We start from the raw sequence: 24,106 nt of genomic DNA on the forward strand, positions 1-24,106 counted from the left end.
TGTATTTTTGTTATTCATAGTTTCTACCTTTACCTTTTTCTTCTTCCTCTTCTTAAAGAATACCCTTCAGCATTTCATGTAATCCTGGTTTGGTGGTAATGAACTTCTTTAGCTTTTTCTTGTCTGTGAAGCTCTTTATCTGATCTTCATTTCTGAATAATAGCTTTGCTGGATAGAGTAATCTTGGTTGTAGGTTCTTGCTATTAATCACTTTGAATATTTCTTGCCATTCCCTTCTGGCCTGCATTGTTTCTGTTGAGGAATCAGCTGACAGTCGTATGGATACACCCTTGTAGGTAACTAACTGTTTTCCTCTTGCTGCTTTCAAGATTTTCTCTTTGTCTTTTGCCCTTGGTATTTTAATTATGATGTGTCTTGATGTGGTCCTCTTTGGATTCCTCTTTTTTTGGGTTCTGTGTGCTTCCTGGACTTATAAGTCAATTTCTTTCATAGGTAGGGAAAGTTTTCTGTCATTATTTCTTTCAATAGGCCTTCAATATCCTGCTCTCTCTCTTCTACCGGCACCACAAAAATCCGGATGTTGGTATGCGTCAAGCTATCCCAGAGGCTCCTTACACTATCCTCAGACTTTTGGATTCTTCTTTCTTTCTGCCTCTCTGGTTGTGTGTTTTTCCCCCCCTCATATTCCAGATCTTTGGTTTGACTCTTGGGGTCCTTTGATCTACAGTTGAGTTTCTGTATATATATTCTTTATTTCAGACAGTTTATGCTTCATTTCTGACTGGTCCTTTTTCTTTTTTTTTTTTTTTTTTTTTTTTTTGGGTATTCTCATTAAGGTCCTTGAAGGTCTCTTCAAGTTTCTCAGCAGTTTTTAGAAGATTCTTGAGTAACCTTATAAATGTGATTCTGAACTCTGTGTCGTCCAGTAGTTTACTTTCCTCCATCTCTCCCATTCGTGACATGCTTCTGAGTCTCTGCATTTTGGTTGCCTTCCTGTGTTGATGGACTGGCTTTGTGTGGTAGGTGACTTATAGGAGCCAGTAGCTCAGCTTCCCCTATCACCCGAGGTGGTTGCTCTTGGTACACCATTTGTGGGCTGAGTGCAAAGTCTTGGTGTAGTTAAGCCTTGATTGCTGTTGGTACACTGGGAGGAATTGACCTCCAGGCCAATTGGCTGTGAGGACCCACTTTGACTATAATGGAAGAACTGCTGTGCTGCAGACACACTTATGGTGCAGGCCTTGTTTCAGTGGGGCTTTGGTGCTCACTGAGTCTGCCTTCCGAATGTGTCACTTATGGATGTGAGGAGTTGAAATCTGGTGTCTCACACTGACCACTAGATACACTGGCTTCTGGATCTCCAATGGGGTGCAGTTCAGCTACTGTCTGAGGCCACCCTGCAGGAGCTACAGCAAGAACCACAGTGCTCTCCTCCCTGCTTGGAGCTTGGAGGCTTTGGAGCTGTCTGCACCAGGTTGCAAGTTTGCTAGGTTAAACTGTAATAGAGAAGGCCATTCATATGCAAAAGCCGTTGTTTGGAGCTTGGGTGTGTTTGTAGATTGTGTGGGGTGGAGTCTCAGGGCTTCACAGGCTAGGGCGTGGCAAACAGTGATGGCTGCCAGTCAGCCATCTCTGCCTCTCTGACTGCGTCCCTGCATCTTGCGCCCGAGCACAGCAAACAATTATTCTTGTGCACAGCTCTGCCAACAAGCCACCCTCACTTTCCAACCTGATGGCAGACAGTCTAGCTTCTCCCCAGAAACTGGATTTCAGAGAGATTGGGAGATTGTCTCTCTTTGAGTTGAAGAAAGCTACACCCTCCGCCAGCCAGAATCTGCTGCCAGTTCGTATTGCCCCCTTACCTCAGTTTTTCAGCGCTTGTGCCATGAATGCTCCTTTCTCTTTCAGTCTAGTTGTAGAGCTTCCTTTCAGCCAGCTTTCCCGTGGTTCTGGGTGATAGACGTTTTGTCTTTTAGTTGTAGTTTTGAAATAGTTGTGCATGGCAGCAGTTCAGGTGTGTAAGCTGCCATCTTGGCTTACACACCTAAACATATTCAAAGAGGGATTTGTTTAATTAAACTTTTTTTATTTAAGGTGTTACACCAAAGTTATTAGACTGTCATCTACAACCTCTTATGCTTTTTAATATGCAAGTTTATATAATGTTGCCATAAAATGTTTAATGATTCTACTTCAATTAGAAAATATTGGATATCTTTATGCTTGTTTTAGCAGAAGGAGCCGGGAAAAACATTCTTGTTTAGAGTAAATGATGACCCTGGCCATGTAGCTCAGTTGGTTAGAATATTGTCCCAATACGCCAAAGTTGGGGGTTCAATCTCAGGCCAGGGCACATACAAGAAGCAACCAATGACTGCATAAGTAAGTGGAACAACAAATGTTTTTCTCTCTCCCATCTTCTCTCAAATCAGTAAGTTTTAAAAATTTTTTAGATAAATGATGGAAAATTCAATGGGTTTATTCTTAAAGGCAAAATTCCCCCCCCCGAAGTTAATAATTTAATAACTTTAAAATTTTGTCATGGCTTGTTCTATAAAAGAGCTTGAACCAAAAATCAAGGATTATATCACAAATCAATTTATTCTTGAATATGAGATGACTACTGTCTGATTTTAATTTTTCTAATAAAACTGAAGCTCTTAAGACTGTATTTCTTCAGAAGAAATATTCAAGTTGCTGCTTCATTTGTTTTTTAAGGGAATCAGTGGATGCTTTGGATGACAAATAGGAAAAATTCTTGTTCAAAATATTCTTTTATGTTTCAGAGATTCATTTGGATGTAAACATCCTTTTATTAAAATAAATTTATTATTTAAGGATTTGAATTAGGGAAACACAACAATTAAAAGAGAGGGAGAAAATAAGGAAGGAAGGGGAGATGAAGGAGGGTAGGATGGGGTGGGATGGGGAAAAGAGAGAGAGAGAGAGAGAGAGAGAGAGAGAGAGAGAGAGAGAGAGAGAGAGAGAGAGAGAGATTTAAAGGAATAGGCTCATAGATTTGTGGTGCCTGGAAAGTCCCAAATCTGTATGACAGGCTGGTAAGCTGGCATTTTCGTCAGGAGTCCATGTTGCAGAAGTCCACTTTGGGGAATTCAGTCTTTTCTCTTAAGGCCTTCAACAAATTGAATGAGTCTGACCCATGTTCTGTAGAATAATCTGCTATATTCAAATTTTACTGATTTAAGTGTTAAGAAAAAAATACCTTTACAGTAACATGTAGACTAGTGTTTGACCAAATAACATAACCTAGCCAAGTTAATACATAAATTTAACCATGATAGTTTAAACTTAAAAGGTCTCGCCTTCAATTGTACATTGCTTTAATTTATCTAGTTGATATTAAAGGTTTTGATTGAATAAGGATTAAGAAGCAGTTACTTTGATTTTGAAAATGCTTAAGCTTTTGATTTTTATTGCATAAAATCACAAAAAACATTTCTGACTTCTCTAAGTCTGAATATACAAAGAACATATTAACAACAACTGAACTTACAAAGAACATGTTTTATTACAGTTTGGATCCTCTAATTGTGAATGTTGCTAACCCTGGAATCAAGTTCACAACTGTTCTCTTCGCTAAACAAACAGATTGCCTTCTAGTGGGAGACAGTGATGGTCAGGTTGCTGTGTATGAACTGAGAAATATGCCCACCGCTTTGACTACTAGCCGGGTAAGACTCAAAAGTCAAAATTTTATGTAATTGTATGATTTCATTTAATTGCAATTTTGTGTCATAAAAGGGATTTACATTTCTTATATCTTAAGTGTGGTGCAATGGACAAGAACTGCTACCTACTTGGCATGATTCCTATTCATTCTCTGTCTGTAAAATTAGAATAATGATGTTGAGCATAAGATTTATGAATGTTATATGGAAGAACTTAAAATTATATCTAGTATTTACTTAGGACTTAATAACTGATAAATATAGCTGACAAAATTTACTGAAAATATACAAAAACTTTTACAAGAAATAATGTTTTTAGATATTATCCAATGTTCCTAAAATAGGCATTTGTTTCTATTAGTTTAGCATTATCTTTAGTCCCTTTCTCTTCAAATACCAAAGCTTTGTAGCTTTGTTGTAAAACTTTGACAAGCAAAGTAATATCAAAGATGCCCATTATTTGTAAAGTAGCTTTTCAAGTTTTTTTTCTGTTTCTTATGTTTAAATTTCTATTTTAAGGAGTAATCTAGCAAATATTACAGTAAATACTATAAACATGTTAAAAACATTACAATATTCAGAAATTGATAAGGAAAAACACTAAGACTCCAGTAGAGAGTGCACAAGATTGGAAATTTCATTCACAAAAAAATGACTAGTAATTTATATTTTAAAATTGAACCTTACTAACAATTAAAGAAATAACAAATTATTACATTAAATTAACATGCAATAGCATTCTCATATATCAAATTAACAAAGAAACAAAGATTTTTTTTTAATGAGACTGCTCAGTACTGGCAAACATTTGGTAAGATAGGTCCTCGGCTATACTGATGTTTGAAATAGAAATTGGCGTAACTTCTTTGGAAGCAAATTAGCAATATGAGCCAACACTATCCACTTCTGGGACTCTATGTTGTAGAAATATTCATAAAGGCAATCAAAGAAATTAAGTATACCATTGTTTGTAATTGGATTAAAAAAGAAAAAGAAGGAAAGAACTTAAATATCCAACCAGAGAGAAATAGGGTCAGGAAAGGCAGATGTGTTGATTAGATTTGGGTCACATGTTGGAGGTATAGTTCTACCCCAATCATAGGTAGTTTTGGAGATTATTTTCTCAACTGGCTGAGATGCATATTGACTGTAGCCATTTAAGGGGATTTTCCTAACTGCTGGGCCTAGCCCTGTTGCACTGTTCGTCATTGTCCTCCATTTGGAGAGGTCTCAGAGCCCTTGTCTCCGAAAGTCTAGTTACAGTTACTTACATTCTCCATCCTTTTATGGAGCTCTGCAACATGTTGTTACATCACTTGATTGATTTCTATCAAGTGATGGGAACAACCTAAATGATCATCAGTGGAGAACTATACAAGTAAAATATAGCGCATTCACTTGAGTGACTACAATACCAAAGTTTAAATTATGTATATTTCAATGTGTCAATGTGACACATTTTGAATACCTCTTAAAAAACACAGCGTTGAGCGATAAAAGCAAATTTCATGAAAGGAAGTACAAATATGATTTTGTAATATTACTTAAACACAAAAATTAAAACTGTGTTCTTAGCCATACATATAGGAAGTAAATGTATAGACTGGAAGGTGCAAGACAATGTTTCATTTTTGTGTTTGGATTTGAATCAATTAGAGACATCTTTTTTTGTGTGAGCAGTATGCCATGCAAGCAGAAAGTAGGCAAAACTCAGAGAGTCTGAACATTTTTGGTAAACTAGTGTGTGTGTGAGTGTTGTGAGTGTGTGTGTGTGTGTGTGTGTGTGTGTGTGTATGTGTGTTTTAATGATTTCAATGCTGGTGAGCAAAATTTTCTTTTAATAAATATAATCCATAAATTAGTAAATAATTATAGTTTCCTAATACAAATAAGTCTTTTATGTTTTTGGTCATAATATTCTAAAGGTTAAACATTATATTTCTGGAAGATTAAATTATTAATCAGTTTTTACATTACTTATTAACAAACATGAGCTTAACTGAGATAGCTCTTTTGTAGCATTGCAGAGAATTATAATCATAACAGTAATTTGAAGTCTCAAAGTAATTAATGCCAAACCATTATTTTCTATCATGGGTATCTTATCAAGTAACATTATGATCTATAATTTCCCCATTAATTTTAACCAAGAGTGAATAAAAATTTTTGAAGGCTTATGATTTCATTCTACAAGAAAAATCTGTACCAAATTTACGGTAAAGGCTGCCTCTGGGAAGTGAATGCTGAGAGAAGAACAGCATTGGGGAGGGCTGCAAAGGGAACTTTAATGTTATCAGTATGGTTTCATTTCTTTTATTAAAAAGTATCCAAGGCTGCCCTAGGCAGTGTTGCTCTGTGCTTAGAGCATTGGATTGTGCACAGAAGGGTCATGGGTTTGATTCCTGGTCAAGGGCATATACTTGGGTTGCAGGTTCGATCCCTGGCCAGTTCAGGGCACATGCACGAAATAACCAACTAATTTATCTCTCTTACATAGATGTCTCCCTCTCTCTCTCTCTCTCTCTCTCTCTCTCTCTCTCTCTCTCTCTCTCTCTCTCTCTTACCCCCCCCCCCCTGCTTGCTCCCTACAACTCTCTAAAAATCAATGGAAAAAATACCCTCAGATGAAAATTACCAAAATAAGACAGGTCTCCAAGGCAAAGATGACATTTGTTGCTTTGGAGTGGACATGTTTCCCAAAGGCAAAGGACCATATATGCTGCAGCAGGGTTCACTGGGACAACCCATGGAGAAAGGATTGACAGCAGTTTTAAGACCACAACTCCCCCGTATCTCTGCATTGCCCATCACTCTTTGTGATGGAGTTGCACAGCAGGGGGAGGAGGAGAAGGAGAAGGAGAAGGAGAGGGATCCTTGGGCTATGGAGGTTTTGAGGGATGAAATTTCTGAAACTCTGGCCCCTCCCTGAAGTGATAAAACACACACACACACACACAAAAAACAAAAAAACAAAAACAAACAAACAAAAAAACCAAAAACAAAAACAAAACAAAACAAAACAAAAAAACAGAATACTATTGTGCAGAGACATAGCAGAACATTGGCTGCAGCCCTATCCTATCAAGTCAGGGTTCATGGTTTGGGGTAGCATCAGTCTGGTGCCCGGCATGAACAGGTGCCTGGGATTCAAGCTTTGCAATTAAAGCAAGTGATGTAGCCAGCTGTCAACATGATTAACCAACCAGGTTCGCATTTATTGGCGTTGAAACACCAATTCCTCTCCTGGCATGATGGGAATTGGTTGCTGGGAGCCCAAGTCTTGCATTGTGCAGATTATGAAACTTGGTAGAAGCCAGTTTCAATGGGACGCTGCACAAAGAAACTCCCTTTCTGGAGGCAGCCTGTAGAGAATTACTCTTGGACGTTATTTCTACTCTTATGTTTCAGTGTACAAATGTTTGTCATGTTATTCTATATACTTGGGCTTTTACCTTTTTCTTCCCCAAATAAAAGAAAAAATAAAAGATAAGTAAAATCTTCAAAATGGGGTTTTAGAAACATAAAACATAGACACACAGTGAATTCATGCTGAGTGACACAGAAGGCAGAAAAAAATACACCATTTTTTCAGCAAATATTTACCAAGTATGCACTATGGCAGGGTCTATTTGGGGCACTAAAAATATAATAATGAACAATTATGGAAGTGATTTATTTATTTGCCCACATGAGAACGAGCTAGAAAGAGATGGGTTTGAGAAGCAACCTGAGAACCGACTGGGAGTGTCAGGACTTGAAGAATGGGAGGAATGCCACAGAGAATTATGGTACCAGCTAAAAGACAGGAACTGGCCTACAAGTTAGCTGAGGTGTTTATAACTCTTTAGAGTTTATAGTACAATCTGACATTTATTAGCTCATCCAACTTTTAAAACACTCTGTAGAAGCAGAGAGAGGTTAGCTATTTCTAGACATAAGTGATTTTCTCAAGATTGCCTTGACTTTGTGATCGGGAAATCACCAGGCTTCTGCTCCCAATTCCCATCTTTTCACTGTATCTTTCTTAAAAACTCACCTCCCCTCTTTGGTTTCATCCTCTTACATATGATCATTTTACCCCTTTAGTACAAAGGTCATTTTTATTACATGAAATACACAATCCACTTAGAAATTCAGACATTTTACTCTCTCTAAATTAAGTACCATATTACAGATCATGAAAAAGCCTAAGATAATATTAAGACTAAAAGTTATTTTATAAATGAGAAAATTCAGCTTTATGCATTAAGCTAAACAGGAGCTGCTGGAATTGTCCCTTTACTGAATTCTTATAAAACTGTTTATCAAATTTCAGTAAAAGAGTCTTTCATAGAAAAAAGCAGATTATACTAGGGTTTGTTTCCCTTCTGCAATCTTATCGTATGCCCTCTATATGTGTATCACCAATTTATATGTATTTTTTAACTTGTAAATTTTAAATGACAATTTAAAGACTACCTCTTCATTTGTGTTTTATTGCATTATAATTGTGTAACTTTTTTTTTTCTTTTCCAGAGAGATGTGATAGATAGTTTGCTTGGACCAAGGTCAAATCAACCAGGATAAATTGTCATTACTGATATCCTTTCTTGTTAATTTTTTTTAAAGGAACATTGTTTAACATCTATTAGACTGATTGGATGCAGTAATCTGGGATTTTGATTTTAGAAAACAGTATTTAATGTATAACTTCTATTTGAACTTAATAAAAATTTAATCAACTTTTATTCCAGTTGTTAGTTTTTTATCCAAACTAATTGTAAGGGTATTGTTGGGATTTCCTTAAATTTTGAAAGATATTCCTATGCCAGTTCTTAATCATATTCCAAGTACATATATATACTTATAAAATATCTATGTATGTTAGAAAATTATTATTCCTTTAGAAGAAAAGCTTGGGGTATACATTTCCTTTTGGTTAAGTCTATTGTAATATATCCCCTTGTCTTTCTGAAAGGTTAGCTTTTCCATATCACTCTGTGCAACTGAATAAAAACTTGGTTTCATTGGAAAAAAAGTGTTTCTTTTTATTACGTATTTTAGATCATTAAAAAAATTTCACATGTTCTACTCTCATTGAGCTTAAATGAAAAATAAAGCTATTTTATACTTCTTGGATCCTGGGCAATTGACCCTATTCCATTTTACCTTTCTGATCACCAATCTTGTAGACTCTCCCATACTTTTAGATTAGCATCACACTTTTAAGATTTTCACTTGAGAGTTATAGAAACTACAGAAGGCATTATTTTGGGTTCTTAGAAAATTTTAGTTACCATAAAATTTTTAAAAATTAAAAACTATTTTTTGGAGCAGTTTTATACTCACTTCCCTTTCAGTTTATAACACAACTGAAAGGGGAGTATGGAGATTTCCCATATTGCCATCTGCCCTGAGAAATGCATAGCTTCTCCAGTTATCCACATCAACTCCAGAGTGGTAAGTTTGTTATAATTGATGAACTTATACAGACATGATAATCACACAAAGTCCAGTTTACTTTAGGGTTCATTTAGTGTTGTACATTATATGGGTTTGGGCAAATACACAGTGGCATACATTCTCTAAGTGTAGTATTACACAGAGTGTTTTCTCTGCCCTAAAAATAAGCTGTGCTCTGCCCATCTATCCCTCCCCTCCCCAATCCTGTCTCGATAGTTTTGCCTTTTTGTCTGGATGTACCACAGTTAATTGTCATTCACCTACTGAAGGGTATCTCAGTTGCTTCCAAATTTTGGCAATTATGAATGAAGTTGATATGATAACCATGTACACGTTCTAAATTCCTTTGAGAAAATACCAGTCCGATTGCTGGAACCATACGGTAGGAGTATGTTTGGATTTGTAACTCCCAAACCATCTTCCAAAACTGGCTGTGTCGGTTTTCATTTCTGCCAGCAATACATGAAAGCTCAGCATCGACAGCAGGTGCTATGGGAATCAGGGTAGCACATGGTTTCAAGGGGCATGTTGTAGTTGCAAGATTTTCACACATGGATAATTGTAGAATATAAGTTGGAATTCAGGCAGGTCTAAATAATTCAGGCAGGTTGGAAGGAAGGAATCTAGCTGTCATTGAGCACTTAAGAAGTGCCAGATAGTTTCATGGGAAACATTCTGTGAAGTAAGGACTCTTACCACCATTTACCATTTTACCGCAGACAAATTGTTCACCCAGGTAGTAAGCAATGAGCCTAGGGGGCAAACCAAGGAACTGAAGTCTTTGTTTATTCTACGCTGTGCCTCAGGTAGGAAAAAAAGATATGGTGGATTGCTGTAACAAATGACAGTATTGTGGAGATACAAGTGGGGTGAAATGGAATTATAGTGGGAATCCCAGTAGCAGGAATTGTCTGACCAGAATTTTGAAGTGGGAATGAACCTACAGTATTCCAGAAATAGTGAGGGGACTGAACTCTCTGAATTTCTTCATTTTTTAAAATTCAAGTAATTTAGAAGTTTGGTATTCTTTCTGCTAATCTTATATAAAGTATGAGGCAGAGTTTATTTAATATTCTATTTTAGTAATTGCATTTATGTCTAATCATAAAAGGTTAAAAAAGGAAAACATGACAAATGCTGTCACCTATGATTGTAAAGGCTTCTATTTGGTTTAAAATGACTTTGGTAGCCATTGCCAGTTTGGCTCAGTGGATAGAGAGTAAGACTGTGTACAGAAGGGTCCCTGAGTTTTGGGCTCAATCCCCAGTGTGGTGCATGCAGGAGACAGCCAATCAATGGTTCTCCCTCATCATTGATGTTTCTGTCTCCCTCTCCCTCTCCCTTCCTCTCTGAAATCAATAGAAATCTATTGAAGGAAGGGAGTAAAATAAGTAAAATGACTTTGGCAAACAAAATTATTTTTTAAAATGACCCACAGTTTTCATACTTTGGTAGGTGAATTTCTTGAAAAATTATGAACTTACCACCTCCACCTTAATATTGAGAGGTTCAGAGTTACTAGATGTTAACAGAAAAAAATAAGTGTTTTTAATCTCAAGAGAGTAAGCATAAATTTACTAGATTTACATAATCTGTCAATCTCTGGAATATAAAATCAAAATACACTAGAAAAAGCATATTCAGACTATCTATGACACACTTGGCAGTGGAATGGATGTCTGTATAAGGCGCTCTCTTTTTAACACCACTGATGTAATAAACTTTCATAGGTTTCAGAGTATTTTTCATATATTATTTATTTGATCAGTTACCGGTTTACCAATACGCATTCATTCATACATGAGTTTTTGGTGCTTGCTAGTGAGCCAAGGTGCCGATAAGTAAGTCTGAACCAAGTTAAAGTGAGAGAGGACGTTGGGAACAACACCCCGGTAAAAACAGTGGGCCCCATTTTGTATTTTCAGGCAAGAGGTGTAAGTCTCCAGGGCACACCGCAGGGTTGTTTTGTGTTTGTGTGTTTTTTGTTCATAGCATGTAACTAATGTCTTTGAAAGCTGCTGACCGCAGAGCAGAGGTGGCCAGGACAACCCAAGTCAAGCCTTGCCTTGGCTATGATCCAGCTGAGTGACACTGGTTATGTCCCCCCTCTCTGCCCCGGTGTCTCCTCCTCCACAAAATGAGGAGGCTGGCAAGGCCTGAGTGCTTCCCAAAATGTCTATCTCTTGAAACAAGACCAACGCCAGAAAAAAAAGTGATGTGTAGAATTCAATTTCCTTTACGAAATCCAGTGCATTGCACCAAGAGTAGAACTTGGTTGCTGCCTTCCTTAACAGGGTCCTTTAAGGAAGTTCCTTCCTTCCTTCCTTCCCTCCCTCCCTCCCTCCCTTCCTCCTCCTCCTCCTCCTCCTCCTCCTCCTCCTCCTCCTCCTCCTCCTTCTCTCTCTCTCTCTCTCTCTCTCTCTCTCTCTCTCTCTCTCCCTCCCTCCCTCCCTCCCTCCCTCCCTCCCTCCCTCCCTCCCTCCCTCTCTCTCTCTCTCTCTCTCTCTCTCTCTCTCTCTCTCTCTCTCTCTCTCCCTCTCTCCTTCTCTCCCTCTCTCCCTCTCTCCCTCTCTCTCTCTCTTTCAGTTGAGAGAGGAAGCCACTTCCAGCTTCCAAATGAACATGAGGTTTCTGAGGAAAGCACATCGTAAAACCTTGGGCAGGCGGATTCCGCAGGGGAGGAAAGTCTTCAGCGTGGACAGCCAAGATGGGACCTGCAAGTGTGTGCTGCACCAGTGGCTGCTCCGTGGCTGACCTGAGTGCTCTTTGCTAAGACGAGAGCAGATGCCCGATGGGTGGCTGGGCTTTAGCACATGGTTAATCACAGTGTTACTGCCCAGTGCCCCGAGATTATATGTAATTTAAATAATGGCTTTTGGGTAGGCAATTTTCCTTTCTTAAAAGTTGTGTCTGAAGAATGGTTAAAACCACAATGAAGCCTGTTTTCTTCCTTTGCCTAGATGACTGTTTTCAAATTTCCACAGATCCTTTGAAATTTCGAATTCTGTGCAGAATTGCAATAAAAATGCCATAAACAAAGCTTGCTGTGATTTTTCTTACCTTTAAAAAATTTTAAAAATAACTTTAAAACAATAAACAGAAAATCCTACCGTATTTTCCGGCGTATAAGACGACCCCCTAATTTTACAGTTAAAACATGGGTTTAGGCCTATATTCGCTGTATAAGACTACCCCCCACTTCCGAGGCAACACCAGTTCTTTTTTTTAATAGACCGCCTCTCTGACTCTGGCCAATCCGAGCAGGCTTTTTATGCATGCAAATTATACATGTTCTGTACCCGAAGCTACACTGTGTTCTAGTAAAAAGCCTGCTCGGATTGGCCAGAAGTCAGAGAGGCGGTCTATTAAAAAAAGAACTGGTGTTGCCTCGGAAGTAGGGGGTAGTCTTATACAGCGAACATAGGCCTAAACCTATGTTTTAACTGTAAAATTAGGGGGTCATCTTATGCGCTGGAAAATACGGGTAAACAATAAAAACCAACTGTCATTTCACCAAACAGAAAAAAAATTACCCACTCTTAGCTTTTGGGTTACTGTATATTACTGAAAATGTAAACACTGATTTATTGCCAGGTATAAGAAACCACACAGCCAAAACCAGTTTGGCTCAGTGGTAGAGCGTTGGTCTGTGGACTGAAGGGTCCTGGGTTCGATTCCCGTCAAAGGCATGTACCTTTGTTGCGGGCACATCCCCAGTAGGGGGTGTGCAAGAGGCAGCTGATCGATGATTCTCTCTCATCGATGTTTCTAGCTCTCTATCCCTCTCTCTTCCTCTCTGTAAAAAAATCAATAAAATATATTTTAAAAAAAAGAAAAAAAAAAAAAAGAAAGAAACCACACAAAACACTTTCTCAAAGACTCCTAGAGTGCTCAAGAAATGTGCTTAATATCCCGCACTGACATTCTCCTTAAGAATAGCTGAGGGCATGTATGTAACCATCAGGTCCCATTAATAGTTAAAGCCCAGAAAATGGTTGAGTAATAAGCTCCTTCCTACAGTCTGGGCCACCTTGCTTTTGCCTCTCTTCTGCTGAGATGAAAGGACATTCTATTCTCATTCTGGAATTAGAGAAACTAAGGCCCAGTTAAGGCATTGCAATACAATTGGATATTTTCACAAATAAAAAGACAGTTTTCACAAAACTGTTTTCATTTCTGACTCTGACAGTCAACACCTCAGCGGGTTGGAACAATAGTCATACTCTGTTTATCTGAAGTGCTTTTCTGATCAATGCTGTAGTTTGTACGCATTCTGTCAAGGTATTGTGCATGGCATTTGAATATCTTACTTCCTGCCTTTGTTGCAGGCAACCTATAAGGGTGGGATGGTACTTCACCGATGTTTTCTGGATAAAGAAATGGAGGCACGGTGGAATTAAATAAACGTGTCCTAAGTCACACAGCTGAAGAGGTGGTGTAATTGGATCCAAATTCAGGCTACTGAACAAAGGCAGTCAAGTCAAACTGGTACTCAATGTATTCCCTAGGTTACCACCAAGGAGTCCTTTTTCTTTTTTCTTTTTAAGTGAGTTTCATGGAAGACTTCAACCCTTGTGCACATGCCTTTCACTATTCTGGGTGGGGACCAGGAAGACTGCGCAGAGAGCTTTTTCAGCATGCTCAAGTGTGCTGGCTGTCGGGAGGAAAAGCACTTGTGTGGTTGAATTGTGAGCCTCTGGCTAGCTGCTTTTCCCATGAAGCACCATGTTCTTTTTCTTTAAAGAAAAAGACTGGAAAACTGTGGTTGATCAGACTCGGGTATTTGGAATGAAATGAAACCAGGCTTGAAAAAGAACAAAGTGATCCTATAACTTCAAGAGAAACAACTGACACTATTTGTAGCCGATGATAAAAATTGAAGCTGACAAGCAATTTTGGAAAACTTTTATTCACCAACGTGAGCATCAGTAGTGATATTAATGAATTCTGATTTTTTGCTATTGTGTAATGAAATGTGTCAACATTTGTAAGATGTGCATAACTAACACATATCAATGTATGATGTAACAAAACCATGAATGGGCACTGTGTGATGTTCGCTGGTAAAAATATAAATAAACAATAAATAAATAAATGTCTTTACAGGCAACAGGCCTCTATTGTGTATATAATGCTCTTTAAAAATATGTTTTTATTGATTTCAGAGAGGAAGGGAGAGGGAGAGAGAGCTAGAAACGTCAATGATGAGAGAGAATCATTGATCAGTTGACTCCTGCACACCGCCTCCTGGGGATCGAGCCCACAACCAGAGCATGTGCCTATGACCGGAATTGAACCCAGGACCCTTCAGTCCACAGGCCAATGCTCTATCCAATGAGCCAAACCAGCTAGGGTTGTATATAATATTCTTGGTCATCTAAAGAGTTTTATTCTATTACATATGCATAAGAACTTATTTTGTTAAAATTAGCCTTTAAATTTATAAAGTTCCTATTTAACTTTATCATATAATTATTTTCTTTTGTTAAGGTGAAAAATTGTGTTTACAGGCCCTGGCCAGGTGGCTCAGTTGGTTGGAGCATTGTTCTGGGCACCAAAAGGTTTCAGGTTTGATTCCTGGACACGGCACATCCCTAGGTTTTGGGTTTGATCCCTGGTGGGGTCATGTACAGGAGGCAACTGATCAATATTTCTCTCTCATATTGATATTTCTCTCTCTTCTTTTCCCTCTCACTAAAATCAGCAAGACATACCAGTGAGGTTATAAAAAAGAATTATGTTGAAAGCCTTCCTCTTGTTGAAATTCCCTTGCATTCTCAGAATAATGAGATCATGGTTTAATATTTTTTAATGTTCAGAATGACCAAACTGTTAATATTTTATTTGAAATTTGTATAACCGTGTTCATAAGAAAGTTGATTCTACCTATTTGGCAGTGAAGATTAATTTCATAAAATGAAGACTTTATCTGTTCTTTAGAAATTTGGAAGAAAAAAAAGCTATAGGCAGGTAGACAGACATGAGCAGGGCAAGGATGATGGGTCAGGTACAGAAGGTCACCAAGGTGGAAAGCCCTGTGTGCCTGGCAAAGAGCAAAACTGGAAAAACAAGAACCTCGTCCCCAGGGTAACCTTTTGTCCCTAGCCTATGGCTTGTCAGGTGGTTTAGACCCCCTGACCTTTTCATCCTTAAAGATAACGTCCAGATTCAGTTGTATTTCAGCTCCAGGCCCAGAAAAGCAGCAAAACCAAACCAATGACTCCATGGCTGCCTCAGTTCCAGCTGCATTGACTAATGATTTTCTGCCTTGGCACTGACTAATTGGTGGAGACCACGAGCCTGAAAGAGCACACCTGGAAAGCTGATGAATATCCATTGAGACCCTCCCCTAACACAGTGTTTCCCAACCTTCTCTCATGATGAGAATCACCTGGTGGAGTTGTTAAAACACAGATTCCTGAATCCCAACTAAGAAGTGCTAAACTAGAATTTTTGAGAACATATAGGTAAAATTGCATACCTAACTTAGTGCTCTGTATATAAAATCTGTCTTAGAGCACTAGTTAAGTATACAATTTTACCTATATGTTCCCAAAAATTCTAGTTTAGCACTTCTTAGTTGGGATTCAGGAATCTGTGTTTTAACAACTCCACCAGGTGATTCTCATCATGAGAGAAGGTTGGGAAACACTGCCCTAACACACCCACCTGTAAGAGAGAGCTGAATGTGTTCAGGATGAAGGACCGCCTGTGTGTACTCTCCCCCAGGTGAGCATGCCCATGCAATTTCCTTTCTCCTCCTCCCCTCTATGGGACCCCATGAGACGTGTAACCAGGGGAGCAATGGACAGTGGCAGCTCGTCCTGGGCTAACATTCTGACCCTGTCCCCAAGTCTCCCTTTCCCCTGACTTCCCAAGTGAGCTAAAGCAGCCCACCTAGGCTCTCCTGTTGCTTCTTTCTTCTATGCTCTTCCTTGTTTCATTCTCCTAAGTATGTTTTTGCTGTGGGCAGTACATTCTTATTTACTTTGCTACACTTCGTCTCTTGATTGAAATCTTTCCTTCAAGAAGACAAGAACTGAGGGCTCGTTGTCCCGCCAATAACAATAGTATCTTTTGCTTGGTGACTTAAAAAAAAAAACTCACTGCAGTATAATACAGCCAAGTGTGCAACTTTTCAGTTTCACTGGGACATGGCCACACATATTTGGTTACTGTCCATGGCTGCTTTGTGCTTCAAGGCCAGGGATGATAAGCTGTGGCAGAGACTCTGGTCTACAGAGCTGAAAATAATTACCGACTGGCCCTTGACATTTCGCTGACCTGTGCTTAAGAACATCATATTACCTCAAATGGACCCAGCTCCCTAGAATTGGTCCTTTAAAGCAGTGTTTCCCAACCTTCTCTCATGATGAGAATCACCTGGTGGAGTTGTTAAAACACAGATTCCTGAATCCCAACTAAGAAGTGCTAAACTAGAATTTTTGGGAACATATAGGTAAAATTGCATACCTAACTTAGTGCTCTGTATATAAGTCTTAGAGCACTAGTTAAGTATACAATTTTACCTATATGTTCCCAAAAATTCTAGTTTAGCACTTCTTAGTTGGGATTCAGGAATCTGTGTTTTAACAACTCCACCAGGTGATTCTCATCATGAGAGAAGGTTGGGAAACACTGCTTTAAAGGCTTTTACTTGTGTTTATGAACTGGGATGCAAATTGACTGTTTCTCAAAAAATTTTTTAACAATCTTGCCAAAATAAATTTCTTGTTATAAATTTCCTTAAATAAAAACATAAAGATAATGTATTTTTAAAACTTAGCAGTGTTTCCCAAAGTGTGGTATGCTTACCCCCAGAGGTACGGGAAGAGTTTGGTGGGGGTATGTGTTGCACCAGAGTTTGGTGGGGATATGCACTGCACCGTGCTTAGCTGCGCCTATGAGTACGAGGGGTACACAGCATTATGAAAATTATAGAAGGGGTACACATATGTCAAAAGTTTGGGAAACACTAATCTAAAGTTTTACATATATCTCCTTTTTCAAGAAAAGGTATTTTTATAATTAATTACATTTAGTTCATTTTTTTTTTTTTAGTTTTAAAATGAAATAATGACTTTGTAAGCTTAGTATTTTTTATGTGAATTTTAAAAATGATTTCCCAGCACCCCCTGCACAAATCAGGAATTCCTTCCTTTGGATAGTTGGATGATTCACCCTCATCTTCATCTGTCTGTGGGAAGCAACAACTATCTTTTTTTTTTTTTTTTAATTATAAATGGAAAATGAAGCTTAGTGCTCCCATACTGGTTATACTGGTTCCTTGCTTGCTTAGTTGGGAAAAATAGCCCCGTGGGTGGGTGGGGAACCACAATTTTCAAGTTATATCCTGCACTAAAATTAAAGGGGAAAAAAAAATCCGTACCTTCATTAAATTAGCAAGGGAAGAAACCGAGAAGAGAGTACAGAAAACTTTAATCAGGTACTTAATACATTTAAGCCTCAATCAACCTTCTATTAGCATGCATAAGAAGAAGGAGGAGAACATATAATTCACATGGACACGAGGACAGGGAAAAATAAGTGGCACTGAGCAAAAGCAGAGAAAGGGACTGAGAAAGGACTCAAAGGGCGGCAAGACCACTGATTGGAAGAAGCGCACAGACCAGCAGCGATGAGCAAAAAGAGGCTGCATTTGAAAATGAATAGTATTTTTTATTAAAGTAGTGAATTTTATATAAAATGTATACACAGTAGTGAATTTTATATAAAATTTATGCCTGATCCCTAAGCCCGACCTGCAATCTGGGACCTTTCTAAGGATGTCCTGCCAGTTTACAGGGATCAGGCTTAAACAGGCAGCTGGACATCCCTCTCGCAATCTGGGACTGCTGACTCCTAACCACTCACTCTGCCTGCTGACCTGCTTGCCCCTTTTGCCCGCCCCCGCCCCGCGCCAGCCTGATCACCCCCAATTACCCCCTGTGCCAGTGTGTTTGCCCCCAATTGCCCACCCCCCAACTGGCCTTCTTGTCCCAACCTTTCCTCCCCACTGGCCTGCTCACCCCTAACTGCCCCCTGCTGGCCTGCTCACTATAAACTAACCCCAGCTGCTGTCCTGATTACCCCCAACTGACCCCCACTGACAGCCTCTTTGCCCCCAACTGGCCCCCCTGCTGGCCTGATCACCCTTAACTGCTCCTTCCTGCCAGCCTGATCAGCCCCCAACACCCCTCCCCCCACTGGCCTGATCACCCACAACTGCCCTCCCCTCTTGGCCTCTACCTGCCTCTACCTCGGCCCCACCACCATGGTTTTGTCCAGAAGAATGTCTGGATGGTCTCCCAGTCTAATTAGCACATTACCCTTTTATTAGTATAGATGTTGACTTTAGGAGAAATTAGTTGCCAAAGACAGCAGTAGTAGATAATCAAAACTTTGAGAAGAAAAAAGTAACCTAGGGCAGTACATGATGGTGGTGAGCAGAAATTACTAAAACATTTGCTCAATTCTTTATTTTTTATTATTTTTAATTTTTTTCTGTCTTTATTGATTAAGGTCTTACATATATGTCCTTATCCCCCCATTGCACCCCCTCTCCCCTTGCCCTGCTCATGTCTTCACCACCGTGGTGTCTATGTCCATTGGTTAGGCTTATATGCATGCATATAAGTCCTTTGGTTGATCTCTCTCCCCTTACCCCCACCCTCCCCTACCTTCACTTTGAGGTTTGAGCATCTTTTAGATGCTTCTCTGTCTCTGGATCTGTTTTTCTTCATCAGTTTATGTTGTTCATTATATTCCACAAATGAGTGAGATCATGTGATATTTATCTTTCTCTGACTGGCTGATTCCGCTTAGCATAATGCTCTCCAGGTTCCATGCTGTTGCAAATGGTAGGAGTTCCTTTTTACAGCAGTATAGTATTCCATTGTGTAGATGTAGGACAGTTTTTTAATCCACTCATCTGCTGATGAGCATTTAGGCTGTTTCCAAATCTTAGCTATGGTAAATTGTGCTGCTATGAACATAGGGTTGCATATATTCTTCCTGATTGATGTTTCTAGTTTCTTGGGATATATTCCTAGATGTGGGGTCCTGGGTCAGTTTTTTGAGGAAACTCCATATTATTCTCCACAGTGGCTGCACCAATCTGCATTCCCACCAGCAGTGCACGAGGGTTCCTTTTTCTCCACATCCTCACCATGTGCTCAATTCTTTAGGAAAACAGGTTTGCAGGAAGAAACTGGAGATCAAGAGTAAGATTCTACGATGGATCCGATATTTTACACACTGCCTCTCCCTCTTCTTGGCAAGAACATAAGTGGTGATCATTGATCAGTAATAAGTAGTGGTCATTGTTATAATCATTTTTACCTTTGAGAAAATGGAGGCTCAGGACACTGGCCACTTTGCCTAAACTTCACAGTAGGGCAGGATTCAAAGCTACAATGAAATGTTTGTCCAATCTGTGCTAAAAACAAAACCAAAACCAAAATCCTAGATCGCACTGCTGCTCAAAAGAAATGAATTCGGAAGCTGCTGCGAGTGCAGCTAGAGGGATGTTTGGCAGACTTGGCCTGAGGAACCATGTCTGCTGTTTGTGAAAACAATACGGGTAGATGAGGGGGGTGAGACGGATTTCAGGAGGTGGAAGCCAGAGAAAGTCTGCGGCTGTGGGTGCAGGCCACTTCCTTAAACATTTGAGAGCAAAACAGCAGAGTAAATGATCAATAACCATTTAATATTGACTTTTTCTTAATGAGCGTTTTAATAATATCTAGAAAGACAGGTCAGGTAATGGGCCCAACAAGGCAAGTGCCCATTCTCTAAAACGCTAGATTTAAAAGTTCTAATTTCTCAATTGTTGGTTTTTAAATCACTGCCATATACTGGTTAATTCTCAAGAGTTGTTTTTTTTTTCGTTTTTTTTTTTTTTTTTTTTTTTTTTAAATCAATGAGCTGAAGTAGTGCTTCATTTCGCAGCACATAATCTATTGGACTCTGTGGTCACGGCTCCTGTGAACACGGAGCACAGACATATTCCACAAATGAGTGAGGTCATGTGATATTTATCTTTCTCCGACTTGCTGCAAGAGGCTGACGTATTTTTGAGAGACCCTTTGCATGTCCTATGATGTCTGGTATCAGAAACAGATCCTATAGAAACATTTTAAAGTGAAGATAAGAAGGAAGGCACCAGTGACTTCGCTTCGGGGGGAAATTTTCCCTATTGATTTTGGGGGAGGGTTTCCTGCTGACATCCCCAGAGTTAACAGATTCATCCATAATTTGCTCTTAGTACTGACTATGCGGTGGAAGCTGATACTAATGAATATTTTATAAAGCCGGAGGGAGATGTCGGGCCTCAACGTGGAGGGCTGCCAAGTCTAAGCCTCTCACCCTGATGTGGTAGCTCCACTCCACTTGCACTTTTTCAGCTGCTGGAGAACATCTCCACCGGAATGTCCCCTTATTAACTTCAATTCAACAAGAACACGCTCAAACTCAGTGCTTCAGTCCTCAGCACTTCTTGCTGACTCCCTTCGTTTTGCCAATAGGACCATTGACCTAGTTGCCTGGACTCAAAACTTTGAACTGCTATCAATGGAGCCACTTTGATGAGGGATTCCTATCAGGCATTGTACTGCTACGGGCTAGCAAGCATGAATTTTCACTTGTTTTTAGGAAGCAGAGGCTGTAACCTCACAGGCTCATCATAGCCCTCCCTTTGAAAAAGTGTTCTGTCTCCTGGGACTGGCCTGACTCCCAAACACTGTGAGATAGGTACCAGCATTATCATTAAGACTAAGGCTGTGGCTAAGTGAGGCTGGTAATTTGTTTAAGGTTAGTTAACTAGTGGCTGGACAGCAGGATTCAGACCTGAGACAGCAAACACCCAGCGCTCCGCACCTTCAGCCGCCTATCCTGTTCCCTGAAAGTCACCTCTGACCCCTATTTTCCGGCATATAAGACGACCCCCTAATTTTACAGTTAAAACATAGGTTTGGGCCTATATTCGCTGTATAAGACTACCCCCTACTTCCGAGGCAACACCAGTTCTTTTTTTAATAGACCGCCTCTCTGACTCTGGCCAATCTGAGCAGGCTTTTTACTAGAACACAGTGTAGCTTCGGGTACAGAACATGTATAATTTGCATGCATAAAAAGCCTGCTTGGATTGGCCAGAGTCAGAGGCGGTCTATTAAAAAAAGAACTGGTGCTGCCTCGGAAGTGGGGGGTAGTCTTATACAGCGAATATAGGCCTAAACCTACGTTTTAACTGTAAAATTAGGGGGTCGTCTTATACGCCGGAAAATACGGTACTCTTCCCTTGTGCCTGATTGTGCAACTGTCCTGTTTTCCATTTCAGTGTCCCCATCTCTACTGGTGGACTTCTCTGAAGAAATTGTTTCATAACTGCCATTAGCTGAACGGAAAGCCTTCAATGACTACCCATGGAAGGAGCGTTGCTTTCTAAGCCAGACATTCAGCTTACCACCCACAAGCCCTTCCCATTTTAGTTCTGACCGCTTATCTTTACAAACACTATTTTTTACCTAGGCTAGACTTTTTGCCATATTAGGACCTCCTCTGTCTGTTGAAATTCTACTTATCCCCTTCACGGTCTAGGTAAGTGCAACCTCCTTCAGGAATCTTTTCCTGATTCCCTTATTACAATACATTCTGGAATTTTCTTACAAAATCATATTCTTGCTTGTACTGTGGTCACTTGTATACTCATCATCCTGGTAGGATGCTAGTCCCTCTAGGGTTAAGTGGTGCATAGTAGTGTCTTCAGAGGTTGGGAGTTAGGTAGTATTGTGCCTTCCTATGATTCTTACTCCAAAAGTTCAGATGGACTAAATTTTATTGTTAGGTGCTGTCAGGATGTGTGGTCCATGTATTCAAGATGTTTTCAATGTAGTAAGGGAAACAAAACTATTATTTAAAAAGCGGCTAGCGGAAAATCAGAAGCTCTACTGTGAGAGTGATGAGAGGAGAATTGGAGGAAAGTAATGGATGGAGAAGAATGTAGAGAAAAGGTGAGACCTGCGTTTTCTGCTGAAACGTGAAGAAAGTTGCTGTGCGGGGAAGGGAAAGGCATAAGCCAAGGGGGCGGAAGGATGGCACTTTAAGGACAAGTACTGAGAAGGAAAAGTACCAGGGAAATTCAGGATGTTTCAAAGTAAAACCATTCCCTCAAATTTACAGTGTCATTTTTTTTTAAAAAGAAAATGTTTAATTTTTAAATTGATATATAATGGACCTAATATTGTGTAAGTTTCAGGTGAGTGACATGTTGCTTGGACACATTTGTATAAGCAATGTGCTTACCACCTGGGTGTTAGCTAACACATCCATCAACATTTCCTACCACAAGGCTTTTTCTGATAACCAGCATTCTTCCCAGTTAGTCACAAGCAGTGAGTTCTTACTACGTATTTTTATATTACTAAAAATTGCTCAAGTTCATCATTGACCATCTGAATTACATACAGAAAATGGCAATATGCTGGCAAACTGCTTCCTTTTTGCTTTTTAACAGCCATCATGGTTGTTTTTTGTTTTGTTTTGTTTTTAAATTTTATTTCAGAGAAGAAGGGAGAGGGAGAGAGAAATAGAAACATCAATGATAAGAGAGCATCATTTCTTGGCTGCTGCCTGCCCGCCCCTCACCAGAGAAGGAACCCACAACCCTGTGGGCACGTGCCCCAACCAGGAATCGAACCTGGTGAAGGTTAACGCCCAGCCACTGAGCCATGCCGGCTGGGCACATAATGTTTTAAAGTTTGATTCCTAACACAGCCTGGGACAGATGGTAAGAAAATCTCATGGATAAGATTTTAGAACTAAAAAAGAAAAAGAAAAAGAAAAGCCATTTTTAAAATAATGGACTTTCTACATACTAAATAATTTCCTTCATTCTTATTTAGTCATGCATAATTGCTCTATGATTGTCGCTGCTATTGTTCCAAGTGGGGAGATGTTCTCAAGTGTGTAATGAAAATATGAAGCTCATTTACTTACTGTTTTTATGACATAATCCAGATTCAAAACTGGTCTATGGAGATTGACAAATATTGGTTGTGATAAATTATTACAGAGATTTTCCCTGTAAGGCTCTAACAGAAAAAATAACAAAAACTGACCAGTTCATTTTGAAAAGCTACCTTCAAAGCCAGAGCAAGCAGAAGGCAAGCGATTTTTAAAAGTAAATGTGGTTTGGGTGAAAAATGAGACATCGGTACATTTTAAAACTATAAAGTACCGACTGTTTCCCTGCTTGTTAAATTCTTTTTGGTATGAATTACACATCATTTTTTCCTTTGGATTACAGTGTTGCTAATTTTCTCCATATGTGTACGATTTGTCTTTGACCTTTAACTAATGTCCTCCAGGCAGTCCACTTACCATCCAAGAACAATGGCCCGGCATCAGTTTACACACGGAAAGCTCCATAAAAATAAATGATCCATGGCCCAAGCTACCTTAACCAGCGGAATAATAAGCTCTTTCAGCGCTATAAATTTTAGTGCCATCCATTGAAAACCGCACTGGGTCACTTGTAAATTCACAAGAACAAAATAGTAAACACACACGTCTGATGTGTTGGGCTGCCAGCGCTATATTTTGTGGGCGAGTTTGTTAGCTTAGGAAGACCTACTCAAAGGCTCACCACGAGCAGTGCATACTTAAAAGCAGTGTCTCTTTCGAATTCATGATTTCATGTGTTACAAATACATTTACTATTAAGCATCATGCATATTTAATGTCACAGCGGTCACTTCAGGGCCTGGAAAAGGCTTTATTCGCTTTATGTTTCCATTACTGAAGAGCCAACACTGAGTTCTCCCACAATTCTGTGGAGTGCAGGCAGCCCACAAGAGCTTCCAGTTTCATCTAGCAGCCCCGCGGGACTACAGTAATTGTTATGAAATCATTAATTCTACCTCAGCAGTTTCAACTGTCAGGTACATGTAACAATAATTGCAGTTAATGAAGGCTGCTCAATTTATTAAATAGAAAATGGAAGCCAGTATTTTTTT

At 39.4% G+C, this 24,106-nt stretch overlaps 1 protein-coding gene across 4 annotated transcripts in view; it reads left to right on the plus strand.

Annotated features, from left to right (window-relative positions):
• The window catches only part of DNAI4 (dynein axonemal intermediate chain 4), a 57,550-nt gene extending 48,890 nt beyond the window's left edge, over positions 1-8,660 (plus strand). For all 4 annotated transcript variants that reach the window (XM_084872593.1, XM_084872594.1, XM_084872595.1 and 1 more), the window contains 2 exons: positions 3,497-3,653; positions 8,166-8,660. In XM_084872593.1, coding sequence (XP_084728719.1) covers positions 3,497-3,653; positions 8,166-8,216 — 208 coding nt within the window. In that variant the 3' untranslated portion in view covers positions 8,217-8,660. The remainder of the gene's footprint in view (positions 1-3,496; positions 3,654-8,165) is intronic.
• Positions 8,661-24,106: the final 15,446 nt, after the last annotated feature.

Source organism: Pipistrellus hanaki, assembly GCF_964339955.1.
Source record: "Pipistrellus hanaki genome assembly, chromosome: 2".
NCBI lineage: Eukaryota > Metazoa > Chordata > Mammalia > Chiroptera > Vespertilionidae > Pipistrellus > Pipistrellus hanaki.